The sequence below is a fragment of the Trematomus bernacchii genome, unplaced genomic scaffold (assembly GCF_902827165.1).
Source record: "Trematomus bernacchii unplaced genomic scaffold, fTreBer1.1, whole genome shotgun sequence".
In the NCBI taxonomy this organism is placed as follows: domain Eukaryota; kingdom Metazoa; phylum Chordata; class Actinopteri; order Perciformes; family Nototheniidae; genus Trematomus; species Trematomus bernacchii.
The window spans coordinates 14,279,882-14,296,062 of NW_022987689.1; the positions used below are offsets into that span (position 1 = coordinate 14,279,882).

General features: G+C 40.3%; 1 protein-coding gene across 2 annotated transcripts; it reads right to left on the bottom strand.

Moving 5' to 3' along the window:
* Positions 1-1,240: 1,240 nt before the first annotated feature.
* Positions 1,241-16,013, bottom strand: LOC117488555 (phospholipid phosphatase 3-like). 2 transcript variants are annotated; one of them, XM_034137543.1, is made up of 6 exons: positions 15,689-16,013; positions 9,007-9,164; positions 4,788-5,068; positions 4,646-4,703; positions 4,347-4,523; positions 1,241-3,653 (listed from the first exon to the last, which is right to left on the bottom strand). In XM_034137543.1, the coding sequence occupies exons 1-6, from the start codon at positions 15,816-15,818 to the stop codon at positions 3,525-3,527; spliced, it is 933 nt and encodes a 310-aa protein (XP_033993434.1). In that variant the 5' UTR covers positions 15,819-16,013; the 3' UTR covers positions 1,241-3,524. The 2 variants fall into 2 exon arrangements, with proteins under 2 accessions (XP_033993434.1, XP_033993435.1); XM_034137544.1 differs by lacking the exon at positions 9,007-9,164 and adding an exon at positions 10,054-10,208.
* Positions 16,014-16,181: the final 168 nt, after the last annotated feature.

The window sequence follows — 16,181 nt, forward strand, 5'->3', positions numbered from 1 at the left end:
TTTATCCAAAGCGACTTACATACTCAATACTGTGGGCAATCCCCACAGGAGCAATTTAGGGTGAAGTGTCTTGCCCAGGGACACAACGACATGCTGACTGCAGTGGGACTCGAACTTGCTATCATCTGATTCGAAGACCAGCGCAATAACCCACTGCGCCACACGCCTTCCTTTAACTTAACATTTAACTTATAGGCTAAGCACAAACGTCAGCCTTAAGAGAGTGCAAGAGAAGAAGCCAGGGACATAGCTTAACCAACCTTTGTAGTAGATGTAGAAATGTTTTAATGGGTAGGAAAAGGCATTGGCCAACTGCTGGTCTTAGACGGGGAATCAGCTGACCATCAAAGTAAGTCGGTTTTATCCCCTGGGGACAAGGTATTTCTGTACCAGATGTCATGCAATCCATTCTATAGTTAAATACATTTCACTAAACCTAAAAGTTACAACCTCATAGTGTGCTACAGAAAAAGTCAGCGGCTCATTATGTTCATCCTCTCTAGGGACCATGAATGACTTTTATGGCAAACCGTTTAATAGTGGAGATTTTTCAGTATGGGATCAAAGTAGAGAAAAACTAAACTCTACCAGAGCACGTGCACTCTGTAGGGTGTAGTCTTGTACCCAATCAAGCCATTAGAAACAGTCATAGTCATAACACAAGGCAGCTGCTGCACAAAATGATCACCCCTAGCATGGTCATAAATACAAAACACATTTTGCAGCTTATTAAACTAATCAACTTTAATCTGGGCACTCTGCCTGATCCACAGTAAAATCAATCAGCTTAAAATACCATGTGAAAACTGTTCCAAAACCAGGCTCAAGATATGCTGACACAAGCAGTAACTTTACATGGTACAACCTGAAGATGGTCTTTATATATTTATATGGTTTATTTAGGTTTTATGTGGAGACAAAGCCATCTGCGGGGATAATACAATACACTATAGGCAAATTACATTACTTCTAAGCATTCTCATATGTGAATGTACTTTGCCACTCTGGCATACTTTTTGTGGGAGTCTATATTATTTCAGAGAGCCATTGGGGAGAGGGGTTAAAGCCAGGAATGTACACTATTTCCCCACAGGAAGCCGAGCATGGAAGTCTACTATTGCCCCACGCCCAGATCTCTCCATCGCACGCACAGTTGGCCCACTACTGAATCATAGTACAAAAGTCCGATTTTAACACAAACCATGTACGACAAAAAAGTGAAATAAACATCACAGTCCAATGCTTTTGAACTTTAGTATTTTATTGAAAGACATTTTATCTTTTATACGTCTTACAGTTTCATTGTACAACATTTCACACAATACAAAAATATTGAAAGGCAACTTTTTTTTATAAACTGAGCTATGTTTTAAAAAAAAACGTAATATTCACAATGTGTCAACTTTACTGAATGACATCCACCAAGCTTTGCCTCTATAAAGCAGCATGTTTTACATTTACACAGGTCTCGACACACAGGTCGTAGTGGGCATTTATTCAAGAAATATTCTGTATGTATACATATTACAGTAATGTACAAGGTATGGTAGCATGCAGAATTGTCTGATGCTGTATAAAGTGGATCTCAAGATATTTTCAAAATGTGTCTCAGTAACCTAAAACCGAGTTAGGATGATGCTTTTATTAAGTGGTTTAAAGTTGTTTTTTGCAAAAAAAAGTTAATTTCATTAATGTCATGAAAACACATACTTACTTTAAAATTCAATGTAATGATTTGTGTCTATTATAATGCAGATCCTTATTACCAACCATAATGTATTACTTTAAAAGACTTGAGATTTCAAGCGGTTACAATGTGCCAAAAATGTTTTGCTTTATTGTGCTTTTACTCTGAAAAGCTAAGGTAAGTAACCACTTCACTAGGAAGCCCCTGTAGTTACTCCAAGTCTATTTATGCCTGTGTAGCATACAGTTTATCACAGGATTCCTCAGTGATTAATATAATTGCTCTGATTAGTAACAGTAAAGAACATGTACTGCATGTGATGCATTTTTTCCACAGTGTTACCGTCTCAATATGCATATGTCTGTTAGAGCCGGTGCCTGTTCTCTGACTGAAGAGAGGCACACTTGTAGGCTATTAACACTGAAATATTTAGAAATGACATTAGGACACACATAGGCTCACAAAAAGACCTTACTCTAACACACAAGTAATGCAAGGAACTCTCACACACACAGACACACACACACACATTCTGACCTAACACTTATGAGCACCCGCCTGGTACATATAACAGATAGGACTTTCATTAAATGGCTCAATGGGGGCTCGTCCTAGCCAGCAGAAAGAGGCCCACATCCAACACTTATGTGCACCTTCTAAGGAACACCACATTATGGACATAAACGCTTACAAAGCTTTCCAAAAGCTTCACTTCAGGTCAATCAAGTGGTACAAAAAACCAGTAAAGAGTCAAGCTGATATAGTGCTATAAATTCACACATGTAATTAGGCCCCTCACGATAATTACGTTCCCGACTCATGGTACGAAAATATTGACCTGACCTTGATTATTTTTACGACGCATTTGATGTATGGACATGACTTGATTCACTTTTTTTACGGTGATCGTTTATGAAGTTATTGACCTATGGTACGAAACATGGACAAGACCTCGATAATTTTGAGGTTATCTATTAATGGTGATTTTTGGACATGACCTTGATCATTTTGCCTGTTGTGTTTACATGCTGTTGTTTACCTAATAATTGTACCAACATCTTAGCCTAAACTGATATCAGAATAAACTTTAGGGTTCTTCCTTCCCTTACATGTCTTCCAATGTACAGGTATGTACTTCCACAATGTGAATATTCTTAAGAATGATATGGTAATCTCTTGCAAAGGGTGTATTTGCATTGTCCTCCTATTATATTATCATTTTCATTACCTCAGTGGAATAAAAGTCTTAAAATTACAATATTATTGTTGATCGCAGTCATTTCTGGACAATATATCGTCAAACAGAAGAAGTTATCGTAAGGGCCTACATACAATTCTTATGTTCGTAACAAAAACAACATCCTTCATAAAATCAAGGAATCCGTTTTTTCGTCATGATTTGTTTGTATTAGTCACATGGTGAGTGAGAGGCGGGAATATTAGTGTAGCTCCCATGCTGGATGCAGCTGAGGGTAGAAGGCAAAAGAAGCCACACACAGCTTTGTTTACAGCTGCCGTTTCTCAGTTTCATTTCAGAGTTTTGTCCATGGAAAGGCTTCGACAGAGGAGAATCTTAAATAATCTTCATAACAGAGGAGGTACAAATATCTTTAGTCGTCTCTTTTTCACATTCAAATGTCTGGTAAGACTGAGGAAAGAGAAGATTTCCGTCGAGAAAGCGAAATTTGACATCCTCTGAGTGTCTGGTGTTTCAAGATTCCATGTGCTGCACTATCCATATTTCTGAGAGTTGGTTCTATCCAGTATCGGCCAGTGGCTGTAGCAGTGATTGAAATGGCACAGTACAGGGTTATGTAGAGTCAGTTTGCAGTCTTCTCTATGCCATGATGAGGTGGTTGCTCCGCTGACTGATGTCTGCTGGAGGAACAAGATCTTTCTTCACTTGTGTTGGCAAGAGTGTAGAGCGTCTACCTTTGGGCTTGAACAAATCAGACACAAAGAATACCTGCGGAAGAAGAAAAAGAAAAGAAGAAAATGTTACTCACAAAGGAGACACCTTCAAAATCGAACAAGATACACTTATGAAATCAATCTTGTTCCTCTCTCTTCTTTAGAGTTTATTTTTCAATTTAATGCAACTTCCTTTAATTTATGGATACAATATGGAGTTCCTCAAGGTTCTGTATTAGGTCCCCTTCCGTTTTCGATTTTCAGTGGGGTTAAATGTTATGAGGAAAAAAAATCTAATTGCGATTATTTTGCCTAATATTGCAAATGCAATATGATTTACATAATTTAAGGGAGTGATTATTTTTGCAATATTCTTATTATTTATTAAAAAATATATATTAAAAAGATCATGGTGTGATCTTTACCAGAAATAGATTTGTGGTTACTATTTGAGGGCCAGGACATACAGTATCTGCAGCACCATAACGCTATAATTATCAAGCCCCTTACTTCACTCAACTATTTTCTTTTTTTAAATGCTCTTCTTTGTGTCTATAAAAAGATTTGCAACCTGTTTAAGAAAAGAGAATAATGATATTATCGTTTAATCGAAAGTAAGAAACAAAACAGTATAAAGTGTATTTATAGTTGAGGCCACTGAAATATAAATGAATCAACAATTCTTAATGATTAAATATCTCATCTAATATAGACGTTTACAATATTACAACATAATAGAACCACTTACTATGCAGTAGGCCACGATTGCTCCCTGCACGAAACCAGCCAGCACATCAGTGGGGTGGTGCTTGTGATCAGACACACGGGACAGGCCGGTGTAGAAAGACATCATGATGAGGGTGAACTGGGTCAGAGGGCGCAGCAGGCGAGCTCCATGCCAAGAGAACCGAGACTGCAGGTAAAACTGTAAAAAGAGACCATTTGTGATGTGATACTGATGACAATCATCTTTATAATCTATGGAGGGAAATGGGTTTATAATATATATAGTAAGAGAATGTGTGTGTGTACAATTGAATAACTTACCACCAGGTAAAGCATGGTGTACATGGAAAAGGATGCATGTCCAGAGAAGAAAGACTTCCTGAAAGAATAAAGGACAATCAGCATTGTAAGAAAACAGTTTAAAGCACGTTTCTATATATTGTTTCTCGCTTTATGATAATACCTGGCCTCCTGAACTTTGTTCTCTGGCCCCTGACACACGTAGTCAGTGATGTAGCCCAGGGAGCAGTTGATGTTGGTGAAGTCAGGTTTGCACACATCGAGGAAATGAGGGCGCATGCGGCCCACCGACACTTTGGCGATGTCAGTGAATGACTGGCTGATGGCGCAGCCGAAGATGAACACGCCCACCTGCTTGTACAGAGCGGAGATGTAGGGGTTCCCCACAAAGGACTTGGATCCCTCGTTCAAGAAGTAGATCCTGTAGCTCTCACCGATGATGATCTGAAGGCACGGAAGAGATGTTGACGTCAGTTAATATCATGATGTTAACATAATCCCATTGAAACCATTAATTCCAAAGCATTTTAATCATAACTACTGTGTTCTGTTTGAAAGTGTGTGAGTGCAGAAGAGACAACTTTATTTATGATGAATGGGAGAGCACTTTTAGATGATGTTGCTTGGACAGAAGGATTTGCTTGATCAGCTAAGTGTCATACTCATATTTCACATGTAATGTAATACAATTAAATCTTAAGAGTTTTTTGTCATTATCTGAATATATTTGAAGCCTATTAACTTTGTTCTTGTGAGATCTTGTGTCATACTTTTAGAAATACCCTGTTAACATTTGAACATTGTGCTTCTATAGAAATGAACATCAAAGTATGTGATTCGACAAGGGTGGACATTTAGGAGCAGGTTGATGGTCAGAGTGGAGAGTTGTAATTAATGTACGCGCCTTTTTTTGGGTTAAGATGTTATTATGACAGCTAAAATAGAATTCATGACTTCTCCTGAAGTGGTTTGAAAAGTGCTACTTTCGAATTGAACGTGTTTACCTGTACCATCCTACTTCTGAGAGAAAAACAGCGAGGCGGCGTGGGAGGTGAATCAAACTGTCCGCCTTGTATAGTTTTCAGTAAGTGTAAATAAACCACCGTCTAAAACCGACGACTGACGTTTAAGGCGCACTAAGGGGGGGGGGGGGGGTAGACAGCCTTAACCTGCAACAGCTGTTCAAGCCCAAAAAACACTTTCCAACCCCCTCATCTCGTTGTCTTCCAACAGCTCCAAAATGAAAGTGTGGTAGAAGAGTCAGAACGAGAGTTTCGGGGAGTTTCATGGGGAAATCGGAGTGACAGGAGGGGAGGACAGAAAGCTTTAGAGGAGTAGAGGAGAAAGGGAAATAAAATGGAAGGTGATTGGAGGAATGAGGGAGGCTGCGGGGGAGGCACCGCCGGTTCTAATCAGCAGAAACGCTGAGCTAGGAGACGTGTCTGATTTTCGTGGCGGGACTCCACCAGGCGCACGTCGGGGGCATGCTTGTTTTTCACCACTCCGGCTGCCTCTCTGAACTGGCTCCGGTTTCACACGGGATGTCTGGCTGTTTTCTGTTAGTATCTCCGTTTCATCAGACATTCTTACGAGGGGCGCAGAACTAAGTCTCATTCTGGGAAACACTCTGTGCAGAGGGATAGCCCCGACGGAGATTTAGCAAGCCGATAGAGTGTGTTGTTTTCCACCATCCAGGCCTTTAGAGCCAGCTCGGTAAAGCCCAGCTGCTTTCATTGGAAAAGAGGGAAGGGGGAGAAAAACACATCTGGTTCCCCTTGTGAGAAAGAATTAACCATGTGAATGCATAAATGAATTGGCATTGTGGGATATAGAGCTGTTACTCTAAAACCTCAAGAGGTAATCATGGGTGCAAGATGCTGATTTGCGGCTTGTTTCAAATGTCTTGTGTTTCCAAAATGACACCATGGTGTTTTCATTTCTTCTGAAAAGATCTGCATAAATTATAAAGGACTTGGCCTCTTGTGATTCTCAGCTCCATTCGGTGGGAAACAAAGCACTAAATGACATAATGTTGGTGTTTTCTAGCCACAACACTCCAGGGGGTTTTGTGAGGGGAAAATGAGATATCTGGCAAAGTCTTGTTTTGGACACTAACCACAATTACACCCGACCAATTACAGTATCTAACCAAACAACCATTGCGTCAACCATAATTACATGGGGCCAGAACTCGTTCTCACCATTAAAACCCCTGTGGCCCCAAGCCTGGTAGCAGTCTGCCCTTCAGGAGGGGGGGCACTACTGGCTATAGGGAAGGAGACGGGACATGTCAGGAGGCAAGGCACCTTCCCGTGGCACGTCCTCCAGGGGTCAACTGCACATGCTATGGCAAGTTTGGAGGAACATCAATGGGAAACTAAATTGTCCCTGAAGAATTTTCAAATGTGACTGCTGCTTAGTGCAGGTCCAAGGAATCTGTTTTTGCTGGCCTCTTGGCATAGTTGAGAAGGTTACTTTTGAAATGTAATTAGTGATTAGTTGCTACCCTGTGGAATACGAACCGAACATTCTAATGCCTTCATCAAAGTAAAGGAACTTTAACATTAGATTTTTTTTCAATTTGAAGCTTCTGTCCAACTTTCATTAAAAGTCAAAAGAACTTGAATTAAGATTGAAAAAGAGCAACAGTTGTACAGTCGTACTACATATACATTTTTTGTGTTTTTTATGTAACCTCTGTGTAACAACTAACATTTTAACTAGTAACTGAATTTAGTCACATATTTCTTCTCAGTAACTTTAACAGATTTTACATGAGAGTAGATATTAACAAAACAACGCACATTTGTAACTACCAAATACTTGATTTTGTGACAATTTTCGGTTTTTGTTTATCTGTTTTTGTATTTTTCTTTGTTTTCTTTGCTGTTTTATTCTCTGTCAAAGCGTCTTTGAGTTTTTAGAAAAGCGTCATGTATTATTATTATTATTATTATTATTAATGTAGAATTGATCATTTATACTTACACTGAAAAATGTAATAAAATGAGAATTCAGATACATAATAATCAGTGATGTGGATTGTGGAAGTGGTTAAAGAACAGCTAGAATAGTCTAGGAAACTGTGGAAAGTCAAATGTTTTCAAACTGAAAAAGACAACACTAACATATTACCATAACCTATGTTCTATTTTCTTTTAGAGTGGACTTCTATAAAAGGCTAGAGCGGCACAACAGAAGCAGTTGTACAGTATCGACACTGCATTTTTCTTGAATTTAATTGTTTTGAGAGAGCTCAGAGAAAAAACTCAAATCATTGACCTACTGTACTGTAGATGTGGGGGAATAAAACGAAAACTGAAAAAAACACTCCGGTGGGTCCCGTTGTCTGTGTTAAGTCTAACTGCAATTCTAGCCATCACAAAGCCGTGTGGACAGAGGCATTGGAAATGGAACAGCATAACCGAGAACCATGGCAAAAGAAAATATACGGTTCAATTGGAGAACACTTCAATTTGAATTACAGGATGTCGGGGGTAGCGTATCCTCACCATTTTTCTCCAAGGACATTGCAACAAACTACCCAATACTTCACTGATAGCTAGAATGCTCTTATCAATGGAGACATCTAAAGCCCCCCCCCAGGAGAAAAGCCCTGAACAAATGTTGTTGACTGCTTTTTATCTGGAATGTGTTGAAGCCAATTAAGGGGGACTGATAGCACAGGTATGAGGAGGAGTTGTTTCAGTAATCAGGTAGGATTATCTCAGTTTAGAAAGCTTTCTGATGGGAGTGTGAACATGGGTATGAGTGCAGTGGGAATATGCATGGATACATTGGAGAAAGGAACACATTATTGCAAGTGTAATTGAGTCAGCAGTTGAAAATCCTTACATCATTATCATATTGTTATACTTTTTGCTCATTCAAATCGAATGTAACTGCATGATTCTTGCTTTATTGAGTAGGTTTCTTCATGGTTGAATGGACTTTGTGTTGATTTGGATGAAAGCGTATATTTTGTGTACGGTATGTGTTTCTAAATTAAGACATTTATATCACCATTCAAGATCCAAGGATGATATTTTTGCCAAATATAAGTGTCCAAAACAGGACGTATATTAACGTATTTCTTATTTAACTGTCTGAAATGTGATTGGTTGATTGGATGAATGACTCCCTTACTTGCTTCACATTTCTTTGTTTCCCCAAATAAGCAATGAAACTTATATTATTCCAGTTTTTAAAGTGTGTCATCTCAAATGTTAGTAATTCGAGTTCATTTATAGTATTGAATTTGACATACATTTACTAGATCTGTTATATGGTGACAGTGAGTGTGCTGCTAGTAATGGTGAAGGCTGCTGAAAAAAACACAGAGTGATGATAATGACATTAGTGATCAGAGTGAGGTGACTTACAGAGAGGAGGGTGATAAGAATGCCAGCAGCGCTAAGCACACCGTCGCTAACGGTGTCTCCGTGTTTGGCCGGGTACTTGATGGACTCATCGTCGCAGTAAAACCCTCTACGGTAGGGCTGAACAGCGCTGGTCTCAATGACCAAGAAAGGCAGGCCGGCTAGTGTGAAGAAGCAGTGAGCAGCACAGAGAGAGAAAGGAGGGGTGGGGGGGATGGGTGAGGGAGGGAGGGAGAGATGGAGGTGCAGGGTTAATGACTGGCAAATTACAGAGGTCGCAGGTACAAGCAAGAGGCAACTAGGGAACATCTGGGACAGGCTCGGTCCATTCTGTGGCTGTGATCTGTGGCTGATCAAGAAATAATGACTCCAAGTTTGTTTCATTCTCAGTATTATTAGAGACTTTATTAGGGCCAAAACTGTTTATTTTGCTTTTGCTGATGGCCACTTTCCAAATCAGATGTTACGTATTACACTCTCCTCAGGGTGCCATTGGTTTCCATTTATAATGTGACTGTAGATTTACAAAGAGCAGCAGAACTTTGGAAATAGAAAGATCCTGAAATACACGTTACAGAAAATGATCCTTCCAAAAGTTTATTTAGTCATCTTCACCAAAAAGTATCTTCTTAAATGCAAGTATTATCTAATTGTAAAAGTGTTCTTTTGTAGTTAAATTGGCAATTTAAGTTTGTTTATCCCCATGCCATTTTTCTTTATTTTCTGACTTTTTAATGGAATAAACAATGAATTAATTAATTTTTAGGCACTTCTACAAAGATTATTTGTAATACCCTTTCTTACAATTGGAAACCAATGGCAGCCACTGGGAAATAAATCCAAAAGCTTATGATAATAAACATAGCTTTTGGAAAATGGTTGGCTGTAAAGCACGGTCTACATGATTTGCAGCTAATGGAGTGCAACATATAACCACTGAGTGTGAGTCAGAGCCTGTCGAGCCAATCGTGTCACCAGCCAACCGTTGGATGAACCGAGTGTCCCAACATATTCCCTCTGGTTGTCTTGCAGTACCGCTGCAGGACTTACTGAGGCCACGGGCACAGTGACGCCCACGGCTGTGAGCACCGTGGTGGACACCGTGCTGCTCTTATAGGTCAGCCCGATGCTGTTGTCATTGCAGAAGAATCCTCTCCGGTACGGTGGGAAGGGAGATTTGTGCAAAAACGCACCAACAAGCACAACTGTATGGGCAGAGGTCAGCTGTATCAACAGACATTGTAAATAGGAAATACACACATGTACAGCAGTGTTCTATTTAAAGAATGACATTGAACGCAGGTTTAAATCCAGTCACTAGACTTGTGCCTAACACCAAAAGAATAGCATGATAGCCCTATGCTGTACATTTTTAACACAAAGAATTTCCCTTTCTTTTTGTATCTGAAAAAAGAAAAAATGTTTGTAAAGAAACCAAAATACATGAAGGCCTGTAAGGCGTACTGTCGACTCTAACTTTGCTTCAGGGGAATTATTTTCAGGGGACATTATGACTGGAGCAATGTTTAATTGCCGGATTTTAACAGATTATTGCGGTCAAAGTCCGTTAAGTACAAGCTAACGGAAACACTGATGTACAGAAGGAGGTTGACAAACATTTTATAAACTCCCAGCAGACATGTAGTCAAGTCATTTATCCCATCCTGCTTTTAATAGCCCACACAGATGCTGTCATGAGTAAATAAGCATTGGAATTAATTGAAGCTGCATCTTTGTCTTGGACTTAAGTGAACCCTTTTCTCTGAGAATAGCATCAACTCATCTCAAACCGGCTGAGTTAGCACTAACAACATTGGATGTGTTGTGTTTTTAAGTTAGAGACCATTGCTGCAAGCTGACAAGAAAAAAACCACAAACAGTATCAGAGCCATCTCTCCTCTCCTGCCGAGGCTTTCAAGTGCACTTTAAAAAAGGCCCACTTTAAGATGCTCCGGGGGGTGTCTGCGTCTGATCAATTTAGTGTCTTTCACCACTTAAAGTGGCAAAGAGATCTTATTTATCTACAGACAACAAACAGAGTGGGTGCTAGCAATATGCAAGCCAAAAAGGACAGCTTGTTTCCCCCGTTTAGCAATGGCTTCAATGGAGGACTTTGAAATGTGAGTGTGGACGTACTGGTACCCAGGAGAGGCCTCCAATCTCTTGACAGAATTTGGAAAAACTGCACTTTCATATCACTTCAAAGCGACATTTAACTGATGGTGGGGCTTTCAAGTAACTCTTTGAATAAATCTGCAGATCTGGCGATACAAAGGAAAACAAACATGGGCGCTCACTTTCTCACACGCTGCCTTCCTCTGTCTCAAAAGCGAAAAAGCACCGGTGTGTAGAGGTCAACACCGAGAGCTGCCGAGGGGAGGGAGGGTTGTGGTGAATGAGGGGGGGGTATGATTTCTCAAAACCAAATGTCAACACACGCTTCACTTGCTGAGCCCCTTCAACCCCTTGCACGCACACACACACACACACACACACACACACACACACACACACAACACACACACCACACACACCACACACCACACACACACACACACACACACACACACACACACACACACACACACACACACACACACACACACACACACCACACACACACACACACACACACACACACACACACACACACACACACACACACACACACACACACACACACACACACACACACACACAGCTGACTTTGGCCTTTGAAGGTCCAGCTGGGTTGAGCTCAGGTTACAGACGGAGCGCCGATTCCTGATGGGAACCTCGGAATTTGGTCCTTCCCTCCACATTCAGCAGGATTCACGTTATTAACTTTCTCGCTTTTCATTCTCGCTCTCCAAACAATACCTAGACGGCAGATTAAATCAGCTCCAGAGGAAGTCTGGTGGCGAGAGAAAGCGCATGGTGGTATGTCTCAGAGTTCTGTAACCGTGAAAATATACATTACTTTACAGCACCCTAAACCTTCAACATCTGATCCTTTCAGTTTGCTTAGCCTGGCCGTAAACACCACCCCACAAGAGTTCCCAAAACAAAGACTTTGGCCTCACAAAACTGCTGATACACTGTATATATGTATCGTTAAAAAAAAGGACTGGATGTGAAACCCCAAGAGTCCTGACCCTTGCCCGGGGTTAAGGGCAGGGATTGATGGAAAGAGACAAGAGGGGGCGATTTTGAAGAGACCACAGCTTTTTCAAAAGGAACCAGCACGGGTCAAGTGTTTCAAACAGCTGATTGCGAAGAAGACCAGGAAAACACAAGCACACCAAGATGCTGTCAGTTCCTGTTTTCCCCGACACCCAGCGGGGTTTTTTTTTCTGTCCTCCGACCCTTTCCATCCGTCTCAACAGTGCAGCGTCAGCACTGAGTACAGCGCATTAGGATTTTCCCCTCCTACCCTCTTCCTCCTTTTCCCGCTTCTAAACAGCCGGGGGGCGAGGAGGAGGAGGAAGGGGGGAGGCTGTCCTCGCTTTGCCAACGACAATACCAGTCAGCAGGCGTGGGTTTGCATTTTGCATTAGCTTGACCCAAAGACAACAGAAGCAAACAAAATGACTTCAACCCCCCCCCCCCAAGTGAGTTTTCAGTTACTAATGTTAACATCAGGTGTCTTTTATCCGGTTTGACCCTGAAGCAGTTTGCTTAACAATCAGCCAGGGACCAGAAAACAAGCAAACACTGTAAATTAAGAATGATGATGGCTGCTCTTTCAACACGTAACCAAGAGCCGTCTCACATCAAAATATGACACACTTGGTAGAATTTCCTACTCCTTCCCCCCCCAGTTTAGAATTGGTAAATTGTGTAGCTGCAGTTTGTGGAAACTAGAATCAGTGTACTCACGCTGGATTAAATCCCCACCATATTTTAGAGACTTTCGCCAAAACACCGAGTGTGACTATTAAAATAAATAGACGCACATTTTCCACTTGCAGGGATCTCTCTGTGTCTGGCATAGAAATGTATACATGTCTGAGGTAGTTGTGGTGTATACACAGATGCAGTTGTTTTTACTCCCAGCAGCCCCCACACAACCGACCCCCTGTCTGTCAGTCTGCTGTACTTCAGAGTTCCACTACGGAAAGAAACTACCTGCCTTCTTGGGTTACACAAAAGCACATTTGCATTGAATTGTTAGCGGCTATTACTGCTGATTTTCAACAGTATTTCCATCTATTTATTATTCAAATCTTTGGAAGATCTGGTGTTAAACAAGAGGCAGTTTACATATCTGTTCCTCGTCTACTCCCACAACCCCTCAAACTAAAATACTAACAATGCATGAACATAAACATAAATAAATCATACACGACAATGTCACATAAAGGATATATTTACACGCATACCTTATACAACCTTGTATGTGCATATACTGTGACTGTAGGATGAATGCCTTTTAGAGTCAACTCAACTCAAGCCTTTAAAAGAGCACATGTCATTGTGTGCCTTGGCCTTCTACCATCCTAAAAGGCATTACAAAAGGAATTAGATACCCACAACATTATATCGTCATTTTGGAGAACTGACCATTTAACTATCCACACTTATGCCTGTTTTCTACATCAAGAAGGAAGGCCTGTGTTCAAAAACTGAAAAAGGTGCAACTGTTGAACCACCTTAAGCACAATGCAGAACAAAAACACAAACATAAGACGATTAACTGGAAAACAGGAAACCCACCTGCTACGGCTTAATGTAAACTGAACCTGATAACCCCCCCTGGGTTCAGGCAAAAACACTAAATTGCAGCTTTCCGCTTTTCTTAGGCTTATTTGCCAGGATTTAGTTCCAATCACAACTAAATCAGAGTCGATTTCTCCTCTAGTGTAGTGACTAATGTTATTGTTACTGGCACTGGTGGTCTACTGGGATCACAGTGACCTGAGATAGTTCATGAAAGCAGAGAGAGATCTCCCTAGATGCAGAAATACTAGAACTGCAATCACTGTGAGAATGAAGTAGGAGTGATTACCAGTACTGGACCACCATTTCCTCCTTGTGGTTGCTTTCTTTAAACCACATCTTCAGCAAGAAACACACTGCTGGTCTGTTGACAAGCTTTTCTGTGGTAAGGTACATACACAGAGCAAATCATGGGGATTTACCCTCCTTTGAGACGAAAGGAGTGGTCAAACAAATACATAACACTGTTGATCTTTCATGGGATTATTTTGACAACAGCATGGCTGGTGCTTTCCCATGCAGTTGAAACGTTTTGATTCCAAAGTGAAACACTGCTTTGCCATTTCTTACACTGATGTTCCACAGAACACCATGCAGGATTAGGTTAAGGAAGATAATAACAGGGTGAAATTAGTGAACGGTCAAAGGTTTAAGCCTCAAGGTTGGGCGAACATTCTGGGTTCAAAAAATATATATTTAACAACCTTAAGCTAGTGTTCTCCAGCTGTTTAACATTACAGGTCTGACCTTTTACCACTTCCCTTAATTACTCCACACACACAATATATTATGCCAGATGTTGAGATCAAGAGAATTCCTGCTGGTGAGGAATGTGAGCCATTCTGGAAAATATAATAAGGAATCAAAGCAGAGTAAGCTACAGTACAGGTGTGGCTGCTGGAGACCAAAGAAACATATCCCTCCTGGAGCAATTTATTACTTTCCCCTCTGCCAGCACTATTTTTTTAAAGGGGTTGGCCGCCACTGAGGAAAACATACTTCCACTACTAGCTAAGCTAATGTATTTTTGGAAAATATTTAACTTAATAGCTGTTGTAGCTAATTTGCAGGCTGCCGTTGTAATAAGACATCACTTGTTGCTTAGGAAACACAGCTTGACGAGCTGGTGTAGCTACACTAAAAAGTGTGCCATTTTATAAATAATGTAATAGTTTTTAACTACAAATAATTATGTTTTTATTATATTAAGCTCACTTAATCTATGAGGACACCATGAGTAGAAAGTGAAAGTTTCATATAATACAGCTTAATGTCAAACATAAACAATATTATAGAAAATAACACATTATAGCAATGTGTAAGGAAATACAATTGTATAGTAAGAGTTTAGAAGCAAAAATAAGAACTTTAAACACATCCTGTAAACAGTGGTTTTGACCAAGTACATTTACTCAAGTAGATACAACACTTAAGTAGTATTTTGAGGTACTTTGTACTTCTACTATAATCCAGAGGTAAATATTGTACTATTTTCCCCCTTCATTTATGTAGTACTTTAATTACTTTGCAGATATGGATTAATGATAACACATATTATCAACACTTAAGACTTTTGTACACCTGGATTAAATTCACAATTAGTTGAAATCTGTCCCACCTTTACCAACTTGATAAACACACCAACATTATAAGAAAACAATATATGATTCTGAAATGGGCCAATCCTGCATTATGAGTACTTGTGGTACATTCAGTAGATTTAGATGCCACTACTTTTATAATTTTACTTGAGTAAGATCTTGAATACAGAACTTTTACTTTACACTTTTGGATTTCTACTTTTACTTAACAAGATCTGAGTACTTCTTCCACCTCTGCCTGTAAAGTTAAAACGTATTACAATGAAACAATGCGAATAAAACAGCCATACATTCAGTGCATAGTACCAAAACGTTCTCGTGTAATACACTTTATACAAACATATCACACAAGTTAGACTGTCATTAGCATCCAGTGGGGGTCTTACCTAGGAACAGACAGAAGAGGTCCACTCCCACCAGCAGCTTCCTCCTGCTGTGGTCTTTGCAGTTACTGTTGTTCAGTGAGTTCTTCGTCTCGCCTGCCATGGTTTTCTCATATATCAAACAGCGTTGCATTTAAAAAGTCTTAAGTGGTTCAGATAAAAAACGGAATAAAAGTATTGGTGAAGTTACCGCAGTACGTTTCTTTTTACTATCTAGCTTGTTCTACTTGAATCTTAAGCAGTCGTCATGCAGGTCTAAACTAATTGAGCAAATACGCCCTCTCCAAACATTAGCGCTAGCTCTTCTAACAATCACTGCTCACTTTCTACTAACTTTTAACCATCCTTTCCTCCTTCCCAAGTTAGAGTCCTGTGACAGCCTTCCAAGAAAGCCACTCCTCCAGCTCCTCCCCTTTCAATTAATGCCATATGGTAGCTTCTCCCCACACACACACACACACACGGGGATTTCACAAAGCAACGTCAGCCCAGAACA